The 21662-nt window shown below is 45.1% G+C and overlaps 1 protein-coding gene across 14 annotated transcripts in view; it reads left to right on the top strand.

The window, feature by feature from the left end:
• The first annotated feature begins 343 nt into the window (after nucleotides 1-343).
• The window catches only part of PDGFA (platelet derived growth factor subunit A), a 35163-nt gene continuing 13844 nt past the window's right edge, over nucleotides 344-21662 (top strand). For 5 of the 14 annotated variants that reach the window (XM_059862206.1, XM_059862204.1, XM_059862202.1 and 2 more), the window contains exons 1-5: nucleotides 347-824; nucleotides 1984-2080; nucleotides 9371-9475; nucleotides 11505-11692; nucleotides 18602-18728. In XM_059862206.1, coding sequence (XP_059718189.1) covers nucleotides 762-824; nucleotides 1984-2080; nucleotides 9371-9475; nucleotides 11505-11692; nucleotides 18602-18728 — 580 coding nt within the window. In that variant the 5' untranslated portion in view covers nucleotides 347-761. Of the gene's footprint in view, nucleotides 825-1983; nucleotides 2081-9370; nucleotides 9476-11504; nucleotides 11693-18601; nucleotides 18729-20360; nucleotides 20444-21444; nucleotides 21559-21662 lie in introns of all 14 variants that reach the window. The other 9 variants (XR_009488686.1, XR_009488684.1, XR_009488682.1 and 6 more) reach the window with 5 other exon arrangements.

The following is a 21662-nucleotide window of genomic DNA, read 5'->3' as shown; positions in this document are numbered from 1 at the left end:
TATATTTTTTTCCCCTCCTTCCTCTTCCTCCTCCTGTCTTTTTCTCCCGTGCAAAGTGGAGCAGGAACTGCACCAAGGCAGCCCGCGAGATCCTGCAATACCGCTCCGATTTGTCCCTGCTATTATTCCTAATTAATTATTATTTTTTGACCTCGCCCCAGCCGGGGAGGGAAGCGGGACCATTCTCGGCAAGAGAAACATTTCGCTCCCTATCAATAAAGATTTTTGATTTTTCCCCTCTCCGCGGAGGGGCCGGGTGGAGGGCAGGCACGGCGGGGGGGGCCGGCCCTCGGCGGAGAGCGCAGCCCCGCGGTCCCGGCGCGGCGCGGAGCGGCGGCCGCGGCGGGGGGAGGCGGCCCCAGCGCCGCCCGCGCGAGGGGGGCAGCCGCCCCAGACAGGTGATGGGCGTTTCGGCTGCGCTCCGGATCGACTCCTTGGGTTTCACTTTGGTCTGATCTAAGCAAATATGCAGAAGTACCGGCTGGTCTAGTCCTAAGAGCCAAGAGGAGCGAGCGAGAGCGGCAGAAGGGAGAGCAGCCACGCTCCCGTAGCGAGGGGAACGTACAAACAGCGGCCGCGCCGTCATTAAGCCACCGCCGCCCCGGGCAGCCCCGACCCACCCTGGATGCGGAGGACCCCCGAGCCACCCCGCTGCCTTTCCCCTGAGGGATGGTACTGAATTCCTGCGCGGCAGGAGCCGGCCTGCAGCCCCTCTCCATCAGCGTTGCCTTCCCTCCGTGTCTAAAGTGCACTAGACCGCGATGAGGACCTGGGCTTGCGTTTTGCTGATAGGTTTTGGGTACCTGTCCTTTACCTTCTCCGAGGTAGGTGAGAGCGGCTTCCTGCATTGCCGGTCCCCGGGGCACGCCGCAGCCGGGGGTCGGGGCGAGCCGCGGCGGAGGGCACCGGGGAGGGAGCGGGCTGCCACCTGGGCTCCGCGGGCATCCCCGCGCCCCGGCCCCGCCGGGAGCGCTGCCCTGCCCCGGGCCCTGCGCGGCCGAGCCTGGGAGCAAGTTGCCATTTCATGCATGGCAGAAGCGAAGGGGAATGACCGTGCATTCCGCGCCCGGGCTGCTGGCCACCCTTAAGAATTAATATGTATATAATATATATAATATATATATATATATAAAAAAATAAATATATGATAAAATATCCACGCCCCGCGGGTGCCAGCGGGCTGCGGCTGTGCGGAAGCCGAGGGTGCGCGGAGCCGGGCCGCCCCCGCGGCGCCCAGCGCTGCACACGGCGGCCGCGGGCACCGCTACTGCCGCGGGCAGAACTTGGGTGAATCCCCTGCGCCCCAAAACGCCGCTCCCCGCTCCGTGAATCTCCCCCGGAGTAGTCGGGAGCTCTCCCGCCCGCCTGCCCGCAGGGGACGGAGGGGGCGCGGAGCCGCGTCCCGGGGCTGCTACAGGTGGTCCCGGTCGGGGCGAGCGCGGTGCTCGGCGCTGCACAGCGGCTGTAACTTTTCCCGGGACCCGGTCTGCTTGGCACTGGCAGCCGCGACGTGGGCGCTGGTAGGATGGCGGCGCCCCGTGGGACGCGGTTCTTCTCCTCCTCCTCCTCCTGCTGCCCGGGTCGGGGGAGCCCGCTCCCGCGGGGGACTTGACGCCCTCCCGGGCGAACTTCGGCAGCCGCTGCCCGGGGTGGGCTCCAGCCGCCCGGCGGGGCTCGGGGGCTCGGCGCTGGCGGGCACACGGTGCCAGGCGGGGCCGTGCGGAGCTGCCGCCCCGCTGAGCCGTGGCGCAGTCGGGCGGGCGGCGCGCAGCCCCCGCGGGCGCGCAGGCGGGGGCGGCGGGAGCGCTCCGGCGCCCCGCGGAGCGCTGTGGGGGGATGTGTGCGTGGATTTTCCCCCTGCTTCATCCCCACATGTCTCGCAAACACCGCACCCTCCCCAGCAAGCCCAGAGGCGCGGCGCGCCGGATGCCCGGCGCTGCGGGCGGGACTGCGCGGTGACCCGCGGTGTGTGTGTCTTTGAAGGAGGCCGAGATCCCGCAGGAGCTCATCGAGCGGCTGGCGCACAGCGAGATCCACAGCATCCGCGACTTGCAGCGCCTCCTGGAGATTGACTCCGTAGGTAAATTAGTCCCGTCCTCCTTCCTTCCGCGCCGTCGGCCGCCGCCGCCCCGGGGGGAGGCCCCGCACGCCCCGCGCTCCCCGCACGCCGCTCCGCGCCTCGCCCGAGACACCCGTGCGGGGACCGCACCGAGAGCCAGGCGGCCCTGGGATGCGTGTCACAGGGAGGCGGCGGCCAAGGGGCCGATCGGGGATTAAAACTTCGTGGGGTTCAGGGTGGAGAGGGACCTTGTGACCCCCCCGTGTTTTTAGAGTTCTCTCCGTCTCGCAGCGGAGAAGACTTGCCATAAGGTTTGTTGTTGGTCTTGCATTGCTCTGTTATCTTTAAACTACTGTCCTAGAGGTATTTAAAATATTTGAAACAATATTTATGAATGAAGTAATGTCTCTTCAAGTGCTGGGCTTTATTAAAAGGAAAATAAACCGTCCGCACTGATTTTAAACAGAAACCTGCATATGAAACTTACCCTCAAAAATACACTTTTTTTTTTTTCAAAAGAAAATAGTGCAGGGTTATTTTCTGCATCATTAGGCATGCAAATGGGTGTAGTGAGAACGTGCAGTTTAACAGATCGTTGCAGCAGTAAATCAGATCTAGAAGCATGGTATTGCTGGGTTCCTCATCATTTGGTTTCACTTGATGCACTTTGTTCCTGGTGATTTCTTCTCTCAGTAGAGAGCAAGAATAAACCCGGCACCTTTGATGTGCCCAGGGGAAGCCTGCATCTTGCTGAAGCACAAACATGGAGAAAAATGAATGAGTTCTTGCTTGCGTTGGTACTGGGCCATCTCCTTTTAAACCATATGCTGTGTATTTTTGTTAGTCTGTGCCAGGTTCAATCACCTTCATTCAGAGTTGCAGGATCCTTCTAGAGTTTAACTCTACTTTTTGTGCAGTGCTCTGTTAACGAGCAGGAATGCACTAGGACCGTATTTTACAGTCATAGTTTTCAATTTTCATGTGATTAGAGAGCAAACGCTTTCCCATTACACTGAAAATGGGAGTATTTCTGTCTTGCACAACACTTTACCATAGAGACTAATTAGTAATTACCAGATTGGCATTGGTTTAGTATTTTTGGAGAGCAGTGCTTCATCGCTGTTGTTTATCACCACAATTAAAGAAACTTTCACAACTGGGAAGGGGTATGCAGTTCACATTTCCTCACTGAAGGCTGTTTTTTACCAGACAAGTGCACTGCTGCTGAAATCTTTTTCCCAGTGGACTTGGTGGAGTTGGCTGCTGTTGCAGAAGGGTCTGAGTGGATCTGGATCTGAGTGCTAGCATTTTAAAATAGTGCATACTGCTCCTGCCTTTGAGTCAGGGTTCTGTAGCTACCAGCATACATTATTTTTTCAAATACCTCAGCGTAAGAAGCACATGCTTCATTTTTAAATACCACTTAGAAGGAGAGCAAAAGTTCACGTGGCTCCATTGCAAGTGAATCAGGCAGACAAGTGGGGCAACGGCAGGAGTTGAATAAATGGGTAGATGTAGCAAAGAAATTTATTTCAGAAAATAATTATTTATCTCATGGCAAATATTAACTGGAGGATGCAAGACCAAAAATGGAGAAGGTCAGCCACAAGTTTACCCATTTCATTTTGCTGTTTTCTTGCAATTTGTCAGTTTAGAAACCATTAGAGAAACAAGAGACATAAATATTTTACTATCTCACTGTGAAACAGTAATTCCTTAAGACATGAACTCAAACAATATTAAAAAATAATACCAAAATATTCAGCCTTTCACCCGGTTCTTGCTTATGTGAGTGCTGCTTTTGCCTGTGTGCTAAGCTGTGCTCTGAGCTACTCATGGTTGGGTTCTCATGGAGTAACCCTGCTTTACTACCCACAGTTGCTTTTCCTGGGCACAGTCCTGCAGACTTTACTGTCGTGAGTAATTCTTACTAAAGGCTTATCAGAGTGACTAATCGAGTATTGAAATTGCTGTGCTTTCCTCAGTAAACAGGATCAGGCCTGTTTACTATATTTAGTATTAGCTTGAATTGGCAAATCAAATGTTTTCTCCTTGTCCCTGGTAAGATGATATTTCAGAAATCTATTTCCTTAGGGCTGCAATTGCCTTTAGGGAACAGCCAGTTCAGTGAGGGCTTGTACAGTAGGTATATTTCTCTTTTATAGCATGTACTCATTTTCAGCTGAGGCTCAGAACAAAATCACTCCAGTGACTATTCTCTCCCTCGTTTTAGTGCATGGTATTGCCAGTCCTTCTGCATGTGAGTAGCCCTGTTTAAACTCAGTGGGTGGACTTGAGAATTAAGAATGATCTTGTAGGCTAAGAGTTTGCAGGATCAGGCATGCATGAAGAAAATGTCTGATATTCCTGAGTAACAAGGCAGAATATGTGGAAAATGAAGGAAGAACAGTCATTTTCTCTCCTGCAATGCAAAACATATATTTTTAATTGGAAAAGTAAGTTTTGTAAGTCAGAGTGGGCAGGTTTTTCTTCTATTCTGACAGATTTGGTCTCTATATTGTAGCACAGAGATGACTGATAACCCCCTTCATAAAATTAGAAACCACACCCCCAGACCATCTGGCATATTACTTAAAGAAAAACACTACCCAACATGGAGCTTATCATTGTATTCAAAAAAGAAAATCCAGGCCAGTTTGTCAGAGCCCAGTTCTGCATGTCCGACTCAGAGGGTAAAGGCAGCATGAAAATTCTCTATTTCTATCAGGAAACAGGGTCTTGTATTAATGTGCTGCAATTGGGATCCAGAGGCAGTGACAGAATTGCCTTGGCATGAAGGAGAGCAGAGTCTGACCCTGTTTAAAGGAGAAAGCATGCACAGTCCCAGGAAGTAGGCAGCTCTAGTGTGCAGAGTACAGTTTTACTACAAGCAGACTAAATCCCCAAAACGGGGGCATTTCCTCTGCTCTGCTTGTGGAGCTCTCTCTGGCTCAGCAGCGTGGTTTTTCTCCTCGTGCTTCACCTCTCCTGTCTGTCCTGTGGGAGGTAGAGTTCATTTCATCACCTATTATGTTTGCCTCCTGCTGGGAACAGATTTTCCCCAAGTCATCTGCCTGCATGGGGAGAGGCAGGGCTGAGTGTGCCTCTTTGCACGGGTTAAGGGCATCCACCAGGGTCACCTTAGGCCATGTGAATTTAACGGCCTGTGATTAAGAACTAGCAGAGCAGCTTTTGTTAAGTGGAGAAACGTTTTAAATTAACTGTATACTTCCATGGAAAAAGTGTTAGGCTGCTGCAGAACTCAGTCTTTTGGAAAATGGGCTCTTGACTTTGTGGGTTTTGGTGTGGTGTTCAATGAAGGATGTTACAGTGCAGTGTTTTGGCTTCTCTTGCACCTCTTACACATAAGAAGCATCTTCCATGTGTGGCCTGTATTTTTCCTGAGATAGAGAAGGGAATATTCTTCCTCCTTTACAGCTGGTTGATCACACCTAGGTAAAGGAAAAAAAACCCAACCTAAACAAAACAGGATCTTGCGAGCTGCTACTTATATTTCCTTTAACAGATCAAAGTTGAAAACTTAATGACATCTATCTCTGCAGTTGGATGTCAGAAGGGCAAATTTTGCATCAGCCAAAAAGAAGATCAAAAAAATAAACTGATGTTGCCGTGGGCTTTCTGGCTCTAGGACCGATTGTGAGACAGACCATTTCAGCTTATTGTACCTTACATTGAATTCCTGAAAAAAAATGAAATTATAAGAATTTCCTAAACTGCTGCTGTTGGTACTAGAAGTCTTGGATCTGTACTTTCTGGATGTGCATCAAAGTGAAATCTAGAAGAGTTTGCATTGAGACTGGATGTGTTGGGGGTTGTACCTCACATAAAATAGTTTGCTAAGAAGGTGGAAATTCAAAAGTACAAATTGATAACTAGAAAATAGCAGTAAACTTAGGATGCTTTCCACATGCTTCTTGAGTGAAAAGAGTAATCATGTATTGGCAGAATGTCACAGGAACTCTGTGATTTATATTCCATGACCCAGTGGAAAATTGCCAATCTGACAAAAAAGAACAATTTCAGCAACACTAATGGATTGACCAAGGCTAATTGCAAGAGTTTTTATGCCCATCATTGATATGTTGTCAGTACATAAAAGATTACAGAGAAATTTCTTGATCGGCTGCCATGAAGACATTTTTTTATTATTAAAACATTAAAAGAAAGTTGCACTAATCTGGCTCTGTGCAGCATCCTCCATCTTCACTTGGTGATGAGCAGTGCTTGAGTTCTAAACTAAGAACCACCCATTTCTAGGCTTTCTGCTCTAAGTTCATTTTGTGAGGTGCTAAGCACCCATAAACTCACATTTCCTTTGCTGAGAGCTTATCCTCACCCTGTGACTAATTCAGTACATTGGGGGAAGAGCTGATACAAAGTAAGTATCACCCTTCCTTAAAGCCAAACTAGAGAGTACTCTCTGTAGCATCATTTTTTTAGTGAAACAAAAGGAGTCTTCTGGCCACACATTCAGAGCCAAGTGTGAGTTTCAAAGCTGACTTGGTGATTTTTCACTCCTGCTTGGGCAAGACTCCTGTTGACTTAAACATTGCTTGAAGTGCATTGATTTTCTCATTGACTTCACTGGGAAATGGAATTCCTTCCAAATGCCTATGGGAATCATGGGGGGACACTTAAATGCTTTTAGCGTTGTAGTGTCTTCTGGCTCCAGCCATGCCCCATGAATCTGTTTATTAAACCAAACTTGGATGATGTGTTGGTAGAAATAATACAATTTGTGTTAGATAATGCATTGAGGTTTGACTGGAACTTGTGCTGAGCTAGCTGTGTAGATCTCTTTTTGCAACCCTCACAGAGAGACATGAACTTAGGAACTGCTATACATGCTTAAGATATGTAGTGAGACAGTGAGGTACAGTATAAGCCAGAGGCCTTCTTCACCTTAGAAATCGTCTTATAAGCAACACATCTTCTCAAGGTGTCATTTTGCTTTATAAACATGGTGATGGAAAGAGGCTAATTGCAGCTGAGTGGAGCAGTTATGTGTAAGTACATGACTTAACACACTGGTTAGCTGATCATACCAGTCCTTTGGTTCTTACCAGCTTCTTTAAAGGAGGCAGCACGGGATCCTTCATGCTAGGAGGGAGCTGTGCCAGCATTGCTGAGTGTGGGATTAGGAGCCATGGCCCAGCCCTGCTGTAGTGCTGGCAGCCTTGCCAGCTTCCCTTTCCAGCCTGATGCCTGTGCCCACCAAGCAGTTGGGATTAGAGGCATTACTTTTGTGTTTAATCTCCTTTTAAACAGTGTTTGCTTGTGCACGGACATGCTTCTTGCTCTGAGCCTAGCTTGGATCTCAGGCTGAGCAGAATTCATGCTGCTTTCAAGTATCACTTCATTGCCTCAAATTGAGGGAGAGGTTGTGACAACTTGAAGCTGCCAAAAAGGAGGTCAGTATTAAGGTGTTGGGTGGCTGAGTGCTAGGAAACAGAAGAGGGCTGGAGGCACATCAGAACGGATCCTCATTTTGCATAACACCATTTGGGATCAGGTGGATGGCCTGGTGCCATTGGAATGGGATGTGGGAGACCTGGCTCCACTCCCCAGCTCAGTTGCAAACTTCCTGTGGGATCTCTGGCAAGCCATTTTATTTATACCACTGATGAGTTTTCTGGAGTATGGGGTGCAATAAAAGCAGAAATAATACCCTTCAGTCATTGCTGCGTTACATTACTGGACTGGGGCTGCAAATAAGGCCCAATACCAGCTAATTAGTCAGGTTCCAAAATTTCCCATCGAAATCTAGGGGAAACAAGTACCATAGACAGGAACTAGGAGCCAATTTATTTGGATACATTGAGACTAATGACTAATTTCATACAAGGATCTGTTCAGCTGATAAGGAGAATAGGCAGGACCAGTGGGTGATCCTGGCACTACCTCTTGGACCTCCGATTTTATTTTCTCTTAGCTACTTACAGTAGTCTTTTCTAAGAAGTAATGATAAACCCTGGGATGCAGAACTCTTTCTAAGGTGCTGAAGATCCTGCTGTCTTCCTGCCTCACCTGGCTGTACAGGTGATTTCACAAGCTGTGTGTTCCTTAGGGCACAATTTCTTGGAGGGAGGAGAAAAGGAGTTGGTTGTTTTGTGGAGCAGAGCTTTATGATGTGTGTTACTAATAAAGCTGAGATTAAAACAAGTTCCAGAGACAGACAGCTGTGTGTACAGAACAAACTGGAAGCAGGGAGTGTGACAGTGCAGAAGATGGGAGTGTAGGGTGTTGGTAGCTTGCAGAGAGGGTAATTGAGTACTGTGTAATACTCTTTTGCATTTTTTTAGAGCATGTCACAGTTTTCTTAGGAGCCAGCAGTGAAACATTGAAACTCTGCAGTGATGTTCCAGAGGACACTCCGAGCAGCAGAGTGCTAAACCCCTTAGTTTGGGTGTCCTGGGGTCTGTGTGCAGTTCTTTCTTTGGTTCCTTCTTCATCATCCCCCGTTTGCAGACTGCTTGTGGTTTTCAGACCCCACGGCATGGGACACGACCTGAACTGCTTCACTTAACAAACCCAAATAGCTGGAGCAGTTATTTTGTTGTTTTTTATGATAAATGAAATGCCAAGTTTTCCATCTTTGCTTTTTCTCATGGCCCTTTAACCCATGTGGTAGGCTTATTTAGGGAACAAGACAAGCCTGGATGCAGTCCCAGAGTTTGCAGTAGCTTCAGATGCCCCTCCAAAGGTTAGGATACTTCACAGGGGATTTGTTCTGCAACAGAGAGGCTAAAAGGAAACCCATGCTAGTTACTTTTTGCTTTTGATTTTGCTCTAGTACTGCCCTGAAAACCAAGCAACAAGAAAAATTACAGAGGCAGCATTGTTGCAGTTGGGTCTAATACAATATTTTCTACTGTTGCCCCATACCAGAACTTCAAAATGTTTGTAGGAAACATTACACATGCGGGATTATTGTTCCTATTTCTACACCTTTCCAGCAAGAAAAGGCGTATTATGCCTTTCACATAAAAATGCAACTGTTTTACTTTAGATATGGTTCTGTGCCACAGTGTGTGCAGTGTTTCTGGGGCTTTCAGTAAAATGGATATTGGAATTAAATTGTGCATGCTTATACATGGCATTCAATGTCTGTGTCTTTACTCTCTGCCTTATGCCCTTGCAATTGCATTAGCAGGGGTTACATTGGACTGATTGTAGGAGGATTTGGTCTTGTGCCTATGAACAGCACAGATTTGTACCTGTGGAACAGCGCTGTAGCGACACTGGTGCACATAACATACCTGAGATTTAACATTTTGTTTCCTGTTCTAGGATATGATGATGCCTCAGAAACAAACTTGAGATCTTACAGTGTTCATTCTGCTAAACATGTGCAAGAGAACCGTCCTGTGCCCATTCGCAGAAAAAGAAGCATTGGTAAGAAACAAGCTGTTTGTACTTTGGGCATGAAAGCAGAGGGGGTGCCTTTGGTCAGCCAAGCAGGACATTGCACTGGAAAAATGTGACATGCACAAAGGAAAAAAAGGGCCATTTCTTGCTTCTGCCTTACTTTTTGCACAAAACGAGCCATTGCCTGAGAAGCTGTCTTCTGGAGGATGTCCATAGGAGACAGACATGCACAAATTCTTTACATTCACTTTCTTGTTGCAGCATGTAGGAAAGCTAGACCTCAGTTAGAAAATGCTGTGATATTCAATGTATAATTCATAGTGTGGGGAACAACTACAGCAGTGTGCTTTAAAAAACATCAACAGTTGGTAGAGTTTTCAGTACAGAAGCTCCACAAAAGGAAACAGCTTGACTCTTTATTCACAAGAAAAATACAATTTATCTCAGAAATTAAAAGCCATTGATGGAAACGCTGGGGCATTGATTTCTGTCACTGTGTAGGGTACCAGGCATGTTTACAGGGGATTTTATCCTTATTAATGATGATGAGGATGCAAAAAAATCCCAAATATAAATTAAAAAGGAACGTGCAAATAGGATTTACGTGCAGTGCTTGTTCATCTGATTAGGTGTGGGTGTTCCACCATTCCACTGGCCTGTGGAAAACATCCATGGTGCTATCCCTGGTGGGTAATTCAGTGTGTTTGTCCTTGGAGCTGTGGTGGCAGGCAGAGATAGCCCAGCTTGCTGTCAGCAGGGATTTGCAGTGTGAGTTGGCAGGCGCCCGGCGCTTTGGCTGCCTGGGGAGAGCAGCGGTGCTGAAGCAGCCGGCGACGTTGGCACCTCACCCTGCAAGGTGCTGGATGCCTCCCCACCAGAGGCACTGGGAACTGGGTGTGCTCAATACCTTGTAGGAGTTGCCAGCTATCTTGCAGTATTGCATCTGTTAATTTTCTTGAGTTCATGGCACTGGGGGCTGAGAGTAAGGATTTTCACGCTATTTAGTCTATTGAAATGCATCTTTCAAAACTAAGCCTAGATTTCCATGTTGCAGGCACAGGCTAGGCCTGAGCTTCTTGTACTTAAGAACTAAGTGAAGAAGTACAGGCAGTGTTCCAGTTCCCTGACACATCTAACCCAAAGCTATCACAAGCTTCCACTGTAAGGCAAAAAAAAAAAATCCCAGCTGTCTTTGGAGAACTTATCAGCAAACAACTTGTCCCTGAAATTGCTATTTTTTTCTGGACTGTTTTGAAATATCAGCTTGACTTCTTAAACAGTTCCTAGGTTGATGATGATACGTGGTTTGGATCATGGCAGCATCAGACAGTAGTACAGAGCTACTGTCTATAATCCTAATTAAGCTCACCTTACCTGAGCCCACTAGGATATTGGTTTAACTGCAGTTTTTTTGGTCATGCTGCTCTGGTGGCTTTGCCTCATTCAAGAAATAACAAATGAAATAAAACCCACCATCTACAAAGCTCTGATGGCTGCAGAAAAAATGGCAGTTGCCCTTTGGAATGGTGGATAAACCAGACTCCCTGATGTGGGGATGTTAAAGTTCTGGAAGTGGAAACCCAAGTCTTGAAAGTTTCAAGCTGGTGCAGGTTGTTGCCCAGCTGTGCAAATTGGTATGATACAGATAATCCTCAGTTTAACTTCTGAGGCAGTGTTTGCTAGGTGTGATGGGATTTGTGTGAAGAGGTGCTGGAAAGCAACAGCTGCTGTTGCACAGTCACTCTGAGGCTGTACTAGGGGATCATCGAATGTGGAGGAGCTCCTGGCTTGCTGTCACTTCCAGAGCCAGGATTGCCTTATCTCATGGCATGTGCTCCAAGCTGTGTCGGGAGCCAGGCCACTGGAAACCCTCATTTTAGGGCTGGGCTTTGGGAGCGAGTCAAGCTTGTCCCCAGGGCAACAGCACAGCTCAGCTGTGAGCACACAGCGCTCAGCACTGGCTCGCCAGTGAGCAGTGGGGACTGGAGCACTGGCCCCACGTGTGCCTCATCCCCGTGGGTGCTCACCTGGGGCTGTGACTCTCCTGTGCCCGCAGAGGAGGCCATCCCGGCGGTGTGCAAGACGCGGACGGTGATCTACGAGATACCTCGGAGCCAGATCGACCCCACCTCGGCCAACTTCCTGATATGGCCGCCCTGCGTGGAGGTGAAGCGCTGCACCGGCTGCTGCAACACCAGCAGTGTCAAGTGCCAGCCCTCCCGGATACACCACAGGAGTGTCAAGGTGAGCAGGGGCTGCAGGGCCCTGCCTGGGTCCTCTTCAGCCTGCAAACTCCCCTTACCCCTGTGCCTGTGTGACCCAAATCTCTGCTGGCCATCCTCACATAGAATAGCCCTCTCCGTTTATGGCCTTTCAAATTACGTGGTCATTGGAAAATCTTGGGTTTGGATTTGGTTTTCACAGGATTCCCTTTAGGTTTTCTCTCTCTCTTTTTTTTTTTTTTTTTTGGCAATGAAAATAAAGTTGATTGTGCCTTTCCCATGATCTCGCACAGTACAGATCTTAAAGTTAAGAAGATAAAATGACTCAAGGGGCATTGGACTTAAAAAAATAAATAAATCACAGTATGGAATGCTGTTTTCTTAATTAAATATTATGCAGCCTAAATTGGGCTTTTATATTTGACAACATAACACTTTTGATCTGAAAAAATGTGTTTCAAATTATCTTACCCCAGGGATAGAAGACTCAACAGCTTCATGCTGTATTTACTCATTAGACTAAATCCCTATTGCAACTTTCCAGTAAAGATTACGTGAAATATTTATGTTCATTTGGCTTCACTGTGTTCTAATTTTTATCAGTATTTAAACAAGTACTGTTGATCTACATCTGTGTGTAGGAGATTAGACTTACACTTAGCATTCATATTGTGAAGACTCTGAGTTCTTGTTGCCCTGAATTTCTTAAGAGTAGAATTAAAATAAACCCACCACATTCTTGAAGGTAAAATTGCTCAGCACAACACACTGATTGCTGCACTTGCAATGGATTTCTTGAGAAAAGCACTGTTCACTTAGTGCTGTACATCCTAAAACAAAAACAAGGCACCTAAGCCAATGAAAAACATTTCATTGTTTTTCATACACTGTTTTTCGTACATGCAGACGTGTCTGGGCAGAATTTCTTTTTCTTTTCTGTTTCTGAACATCTGAGAACAATGTTTTTGTATCCAAATAAGCTGGAGAAACATCTGAGATTCCCTCAGTGTTCCCAAAAATAATCATACTTTACACTTGCTTGCTGCCTTGCCTTTGTGGGATATGCTTTGCAGAAACAATTAAAAATTATATAAAAATTTGGATCAATAATTACTTGAGGGCTGAGAACAAAGTGGGGAGATTGAAGGACTACAGTTGTAAACCTTTCTGAATAGAAGCTAAACAGCAAAGTGCCTCAGGGCTGTGGTATTTAGTGCTGTTGCCTTTGGGTTTGATGCAGCTTCCACTTGATTTTGTGTAGCACAAACATTTACAGAGCAGCTGGCTGTGCTCAGCAAAGAGCTGAGATGTGTGTGATGAACTTGCTGTTGGTACCTGTGTATGATATTGAACAATATTGTGAGATTGTGTTTCTCTCCTTGCCCCGAGGGATGGGGGAGATGACAGATGAGACAGAGGGTCTTGGCTGTCCCCCTGCTGCTGGGACAGCCAGTGTTCCCTAAGAGCTGCAAACTCCTGGCAGCAGCTTTGCAGGATGGCACTACTGGGGCTGCTTCCCCAGCACATCACCACGTTGAAGGAATTTTAGTCTCTCAGCCCCTTGTAGTGCTTTTAGATTTGCATTCATTTTAGTAGGGCACAAGCTAAAAGTAGGCTCAGCTGAGCAGCTGCTTTTCGTGGCTGTGTAAATATATTGCCACCAGCAATATCAATATACGTCAGCCAGCTTTGGAGGACATTTTTTTTTTTTTTTCCAAGCTCCAAGACTGCTCCAAACAGTCATTAAGTAGCAGGGGAAAAAAAGGACAAGAGGTCAAGCAGGAACAGGATGTTCATTGTAAAGGTTGTAGGCTGACCCCCCTGTAACACCAGAACTCTTAGAACAGAATTCATATTTATGCCCTCCAGAGTCAGATCCCCTTGTAGCTTTGATGTAATTGATGGTTTTCTGAGCCTTTTGCCAATCCTAAGTTTAGAGCTGAATGTCTGCTCATGCCATTAAGTAGCTGGCTCAGAGCGAGGGTCCCTGGAAAGGTGGGAGCGGTTTTGGAGAGCCTTCTCAGCTGCTCTGCAGTGCATTGGAAAGCCAGCTTGTGTTTTCCCCTGATGTCAGACTGCATAAAAGCTCTCTTTTGATGGAACATTGAAAAGGCTTTCCCCGCTTCCTCCTCATTGACAAGGTAGTGAGATCATAGCTGGCCCATTCACACTAGAAAAATGTTCATCCAGAAAGGTCAGCAAGTGGGTTTGCATCATCCAACAGGCCAAAGCAAAGGGTGTTTTCTTTGTCTCACTGAGGGCCACTGTAGTCAAGGTTAAGAGACGGCTGGGGCAGTGTGGGAGGAGCAGTGGAGGTGCTTGTGTTGGGGCATTTCATTCCTGGGACATGATTCAAAGGCTGGAGGGTTCAGGGATGTCCTTTCTTCATCTTCACTGAGCTCTCATCAGTGAAATACCATTAATGTGGAATTGAAGCTGTAGGGACGCTCCTAGCCAGGGGGGTTGGTGGAACAGCTTCCCTGAAATGGGTCTTGTAAGGTTTCCCTTTCACAGGGTGGGTTTCATTAGTGCAGGGTGGGTTTGCCCTGCATAGTGACAGTGATCCCATGAGAGCACAGACTCTGGCCCTAAAGACATCTCTGTTCAGCAGCTGCCCCTGCACAGCCCTCAGAACTCAGACTGAGATGGAGAGGCTGGCTGGGAGCTGCTCTTTGATGGGAAGGAAAGGATTCTATTTCTCTCCTCGTAGAGCAGTGGTGGCAAGGATGGGGGAGTTACAGAGAGATTTTCTCCTCTGTGTGCAAAAGCATTTCAGTAACATCTGCAGATCCTGTTGCTTCTGTCCAGTGAGTTCAAGTACTAACCAAGTATCAGACCATAATTTATTTGGGGGGGTCTGAACAAGAGTCTTCCCAAGAGGCTTTTTGAGCATGGTGTTGTTCTTGGTGGGTTTGGTCACAGAAGCAGAAAATCATTAATATCATGGAGCAAATCCTGCCTATACTACTAATTCAGAATAGCCGAGCTGAGCAATATGATTGTTTGCAGCAATGCTCATATGCAAATTAAGAAACAAGAGCTAAATTACCCCATCTCCCTCAGCTTTGCCTCAGGTTGGCCTTGAGCAGAAGCCATCCCAGTTTCAGCCATTTCTGCATATTCAGTGTTGGTCTGATCTGGGGAATCGTAACCTGGTATATTCTTAGAGTACATTAATGTGAGGATGAGGTGCAGAGAGAAGGAGCTGGACAGGAGGGAATGCAGGAGCAGCTCCTCAGCTGTCACTGGTGAATTGTTCAGAGGTTGGAAAAAAATGCTGGAGTTCAGGATGAGCTGTTCAGCAGAGCTACCCAGCCTTAGAGCAGGCTGAAAAGGCCTTGCAGAACACATGGGCTGTGTAGGTGAAATGGCTGTATGTCACATTTGCAGGTTTAATAACCTTTTTCTTCTGCCATTGGGATAAGCAGCACTTGGATTGAGCTGTGGCTTAACTGCAATTGCAGGCAGGACCAGGTGTCAAAGGTCAGTTAGGAATGGGAGAAACACAGGGAACCCTGACAGAGGTGAAGGCGGAAAAGCAGCGAGGTGCCCTTGGAGCATGGGAAGCCCTGTCAGCCTGGCAGGGTCTGGCTGCTCTGCTCAGGCACACAGAGACCCCACACAGCCATTCCTGCCCTCCTGTCCCTGCAGCAGTGACTTGCCAGGCCCTGAAGGCTCCTGATGCCTCCTCTGAGTCCCTCTTGACTCATGTCTTCCTCACAGACAGTTTTCTTTCCGTTGTATCAGCACGCATTTATTTTAGTATGGAAGCAATAGATGATTCCAAGAAGTGCCCTCATTCAGTTGCTTTTTGGGCTGTTTCCATCCAGTATTTAGGTATCAGCACATGAGTTCTGCTGTTATGAGGAATTTTCTGTGCTGACACTTCTTGCGAGCTCCTGCCCATGATAAATTTTAGCTTCATACTGGAGGTGTCTGGACATTTCTGCTTACAGTCTTGGGTTTTTTCCCCCCTGCTATTAATCCCTGATTTCATCTCTCCCAGAGAATCTCTAAAAAAAAGTGTTCCCATGATGTTTCCATTAGGCCACATATTTTTATCAGATTGTATTTTTGTTTTTACTTAGCCACCACACTGTATTGCAGGATGTAGACCTAGAATCTACACTGATGCAAGTGTGGTGTCACTGAGTATATACCATTTGAGAAGCTAATCAGTTATTTCACTGTCTTGCTCTCAAAGAGTTTTTATGTAGTGATATTTTCTGGAACTGGAGGGCTTGAGGGTTTTTATTTTTGTTACATTAGAGACAGGTAAAAGGAGCTTGTCGATTTGTTGAGGACTGACCACCTCAAAGTTCTGTGTAATACACTTGAGAAACTGTACAATATGAACACCAGGGAGAAAAATACAAAGAAGAAAAAAACATTTGTACACAAGGCCAAATCCCATGCTGTTGGCACAGCTACCCCTGTTTATACCCACCAAAAATGTGACCTGCAGCCTTCATTGTTGTAGATCAGCATTGTGTGTGGCAGCAGGTGTTAACAGGTGACACAGACACAGCAGCTTATCTGGTTTGTGCTGCTTCACTTCCAGTATTTGCAACATCTACAAAATGACATTCCTTTAACTTGTGTAGCGTGAAGTAGGGCAGTGGAACGTGTGCTGGATTGTATTTTAACTACAACACTAAAAGCCAGCTTTAAATTGCTGCATAAATTCATGATGATCCTCCACAAAGTATTACTGATTCTGGATTTTTAACTGTTGTTTAATACCAGATAGCCACAGGAACTGCATATATCTTTCAGTTTGTAAAACCAAGTGAAACAAGGACAGGCTTTTAAAAGCTTGATTACAGTTTATTTTTGTTGCATATAACTTTCAATGAGGCCGGTTTATCCTAACAGCTGTAATAAGCATGGCAGATCTGAGAGCTGTTTTGTGATTGCTGGGTCCCTTTCTTTGTCTCTGATGATGGAGGTGTCTTAATTACTGTTTGTTTTCATAAATTTTAAGGATTAGTCATCCTTTGACTCCAGATGACTCAGTTGTACCATACATTTTCAAATCATCGTGTTCAAAGGCTTGATGGAGTTGGGTTCTGATAGGAAATTTTGAAACTACTTCAACCCATAGTTAGTCTTTCAGATAAAGTGTTCTGGTATGTCATGGCCAGCTCTTAATCTGTTTACATGGAGACCTGACAGTTTCAGAATATACCTTTTAATGTGGGTACTTTGGTTATTGCATCTGTCTCTGTAACTTTGGTTTGCTGGATGAAATGAAAATCATCTCCAGATCTGTTGACACAAGGGGTGGTGACTAAAACGTGGTTCTGAACTCCCTGCTGTGTGAAAGCTCAAGCAGATCTCCCATTGGCTTTAGAAAGGCCAGGATTTTGCTCTAGCTTCTCTCACTGGCATTCAGAGGCCCTTGATAGTTGTGACCCCAGAGCCAGAAGAGTTTTTCTGGGAACATGGAATGGAATGGGTTTTTCCAGCCACCACTCTCATTTTGTGACACTCTTGTTCCAGTTTTGAAAGGGCAGGGGAATGATTTTCACAGTGTGAAAATTGATTTGGAGCATTGCATCCCCACCAAACATACAGGGAAATCATGGCTGGGAGTGTCACTGTGGATGCTTTATTTGGTAGTGCCTGGAACTTTTGGATGGACCAGCCCTTATGGCTTTGTCATGTAACTTCTGTAGAGACAACCAGCCTCCCCTGCTCCCTCATCTCTCCTATTTATACTGCATCCCTGTGATTTGTAGTCTTCTTGTTTGCTGGGACAGCCACACTGCAGTGCCCAGTTGTCAGATGAGGAGGTCTGAGAAGCCATGATTTAATTGCAGTGATTTCCTTTGCAAGCAAATGCTCACCACCTATTCTGCAGTGTTCAACACAGTTGAGAGCTAAACACTGCACCCTCACAAACTCTCTAGCACTCTCCTTGCCCACATTAGGCCATACTCCCTTGCATGGCCCTGACCATCATGCCCACTACACTTAGCACAAGTCAGTGCCCAGCATCCCACGAGCCATTTCAGCACCCCAGAACATCAGTGCTCTGCCCTCTCTGCCATTCCTCCTCTCCTGGCTGCCATCCTCTGGGTCAGGATGTCCTCGTGTTCAGTGTCCCCCCCCACCCCAATATCTTTCTGTTCTGCCTTGGTTTCCTTCAGATGAGAGATCCATATGTAGCCAGAGCTGCTCCAGCATGATCCTTCCTCCTACCTCAACTTGCCCTCCAGACTTTTTTGTTTTAAGGATGCCAGAAGTGGAGCAGTGCAGTTGTGAACAGTTGGAAGGACTGGGGAGAAATATTCTGTCTGCCAGCTTTCCACAATAAAGCCAAAGGCTGGACCCAGTTCAGGAGTGGTAGTTCCCTTGGACCTAAAAACTGTGCTTGAGAGCTCTTGTGAACAAGCCCCAGGTTATTGCAGGGGATGAGTAGGAGTGAAACAACTTTCTAAGGTGATGTTCAGATCTTGGTCGTGTAGGGTTGAGCACTTCATTTTCAGAGGGCTCTGAAGACACCAATTTTTAAATAATAAAATGTATTACAAACCAATCTAATGCCTTCACTGTCAGCCTTTAACAACACCTACAGAAGATTGTGCTAAAAGTGGCAGTTTACAAGAAAAACCACTGATTTGAATCTGTATAGAAGTTTATTGTGATACATGTGGAAACTGAGTTGCTTAAAACATCAAACCAAAATGAATGGGAAATTGTTTTATCTCTTGGGGGAAAATTGTTTCGAACTACTGAACTTGAATAAACAAATAGTCTGTGCAATAAATAGTTACACGATGCACAATTAAGATAAAAGATGATTAGTATGCTAACATTTCATATGGGTTTGGCTGCATTAAAAATAGAGGTATATAGTTATCTGTCTTCAGTTCTGAACTGTAACCATGTTGATGTCTCTCAGTACATACCTCATCGTATTTTATAGGTGGCAAAAGTGGAGTATGTTAGAAAAAAGCCAAAATTAAAAGAAGTTCTGGTGAGATTAGAAGAGCATATGGAATGCACCTGTACATCATCAAATACTAATTCAGATTATAGAGAAGAAGAAACTGGTATGTTTTCCTTTTATTTTTGCATTAATGCTGATTTCATATGGACCTCATTTTTATATTAGTAAAGAACGTAAAACAAAGGTTGCTTACAGTGAACTGAGTGGAGAAGCTCCCAGCTTCTTCTCTGTGTTGAAGATGCCAAATGAGGGCCAGTTTGTGCTGTATAAGGAGCTTGGATTTCAAATTTAATGTGTCTCACTTCTCATTAGGTTGGCCTTTAAATAAATACAAATGTCCAGTAGTGTTCAGGTCTTGCTTCACTAAGTTAAAGGTTGTCATGTTGCAGCTCATGGATGAACTCTGTTGCCTAATTTCTTTAGACTTTGTGGATAACACTGAGATTTACTTGACCTTGGGGAAAATATGAATGAAATTAATGTAAAGCACTTGGGAATAAATTCAGAATTCAGGGCTAAGGAGTTAGTTTGGAAACAACATTGCTCATTCCTGTTGTTTCCTTACGTATGTATACTCAAGAATTTGTCAGTTGTTGCATTAAACCTAAATTTGCCTCGTCAAGACAACCTTTGAGTTACAATGGGGATAGATTTGTGGGGAAAAATTACTTCCAATCTAGCTTTCATAAAATCATTCTAAATTAATCTAAAATCATTGGCTCTGATCTACTTACTACAGTGCAATCAATGCAGAGCTCAGCACACTTATTCAGGAAATCCACTATGGTAAAAAGGACATTTCCTTTTCTCCTGATACTGGTTGAAGGCTGCTCTAAAAGTTTGTTTTGCACCTGTGCAGGGAATTTAAGGATGCAGTAGAACCAGCCCAAAATTAAAGAGTCAGTGAAGAGCAGGTAAACATAGGAGGAAAGCTGCCCAAAGGTGATAGATTTTGTAGGTGGCTGGGTGAGAAAGGGTTTTCTCTACTGGCTCCATCCAGCAGGGAGACATAAACCTGGTCCAAGCAAATGTAAACTTCAGTTGCTATGTACAGAGCAGAGGAGTTAGAGCTTCTATAAAAGCAAAGTTAGACCTCTGCTGCAATTTTACTGGACATCAATTTACCATCAGAGCTGAGTATTTAGCTGAAACTAGGTGGAGTTATTGGACAAAACCACATATAAAGTGGCTATTTTTAATGTGGGTATGGTTTGATACATTTTTTATGTCTCCCGTTTGGAAAAAAAGTTTAATTAGATCAATTTCAGTTTTTCACATTGTCTTTGATTGCCATAGATTAAGCAGCTATGATTTTAAGATCAAAATTTTTGGTTTTGATATGTGTAAAAGCTGGGGCAGAATTATCATGGAAAAATACCTATTTCTAGGATTTAATTACTGATAGGAGCAAAACTTGCACCCAGCAAGTGGATGGTGAGCTGAAAATAGCTCAACTCCAGAGCTGAAGGCAAATGTTGAGTACTGCATGGTAACAGTAATTATAGATGGATCCTGGGAATGACGTGGGCAATGCCAACTTCGTTTATTATTTCTTTACTTTTGTGTAATTACTCTGTAAACTCAATGTCAAATCAGACGTTATAAAGTTATTACTTGAATGCAGAGGATAATGAGATTTCTTTGAAATGTAAACGGTTTGAGTATTTATGGCTTCAGTGTTACACGAAATGCATTACCTTAGGGCTTTTCACCAGCCCTGCCCTTATGTTAACAGGAAGGCCTAGGGAATCAGGTAAAAAACGGAAACGAAAAAAGTTAAAACCAACATAAAACCTACTGGAACTATTTGATATTCAGGTAGGACCTATATGCTGAACACCCTAATAGCACAAGTACTGGAAAACTTAATCAAATATCATCACTTCAACTTAATCACTGTTCGAAATCTTGACACTTGCTACCTGAAGGCTGCAAAGAGATTAGATTTGATTGGCTTTGATTATTCTACCTGCTGGTATTTTCCCTTTAAGCTCCACATCACCATCAGCATCTTACATTCTTGAGCTACTTCCTTTTCTTGCCTTTTTTATTTCTTTTTTATTGGAGGGTGCTAATACTTCAGCTTCTGAAATCTCAAGTTCCATTTCCTCTGCTTGTGTTTCATTATTATTGATTTCTGAGGTCAAAGCATCACGTGATAATGCATGAATGAATTGCCAGGTTACAAATTGTTGTGTTCCCAGTCCTTGGCTGTGAAACATTCAGTGCCCATACAGCAAATATTATTATTTGAGTGACCATCAAACCCATGTTCTGCCGTGAACTGGGGTTGGTTGCACATGCACCTGACACAGTCTGATGATCTGCTTACTTGAACAGAGAGATGCTAAGAAATGCCTTTTTTTTTGTGTGTGTCTTGCAGAGTCCTGTGTTACTTACACCAGAAAATTAAGATCTTTATTTTTGGTCTGTTCAGTCTCAGTAGGATGATGATAGTCAGTCATCAAAATTTATGAGGTTTTCAGCGTAGTGAAAAACTAACACCCTCTCTGTGCAAAAATGACTGCAATCCTTTGGCCAACATGTTAGCAATGTATGATGATGGCGACACACATTCCAAATTAAATATGGAATTTCCATTTCATAATGACTTGAAAGTATGTAAACTGCAGCACTTGCAACTGATTCTGGTATTTGGAGTGGGAATGATTTGGATTTTGCAGTGTCTGTGCCTAACGCCTGGATGATGGTGAATTTAATTTCAAGCCCCTGTTTTTGCACATGAACTCCCAGTGGCAGTTTTCATTTATACCAATGTATCATTTCTAAAGAATGCTAAACTTGATATCCTGTTTCAGATTAACAGGTATTTATTGGGAGTAGTATGATAGAAGCAAAGATTTTCTAAAATTCAACTTTAAAAGTGAGCATGTAAACTCAATCAAAACAGCATTTAGAACTTCTTGTCCCAGGTTAGTGACTCTTCATGCAGAACAGTTTTTTTTTTAAGTCATCTACTTCAAGGACAGGACCTTTGATTCTAATCATAGAGTTATTGTATCTTTTTTCTCTCCTG

The sequence above is a fragment of the Haemorhous mexicanus genome, chromosome 17, assembly GCF_027477595.1.
Source record: "Haemorhous mexicanus isolate bHaeMex1 chromosome 17, bHaeMex1.pri, whole genome shotgun sequence".
Lineage (NCBI taxonomy): Eukaryota > Metazoa > Chordata > Aves > Passeriformes > Fringillidae > Haemorhous > Haemorhous mexicanus.
The sequence above is the reverse complement of the archived record's forward strand: the minus strand, read 5'-3'. Positions and strand labels throughout refer to the sequence as shown.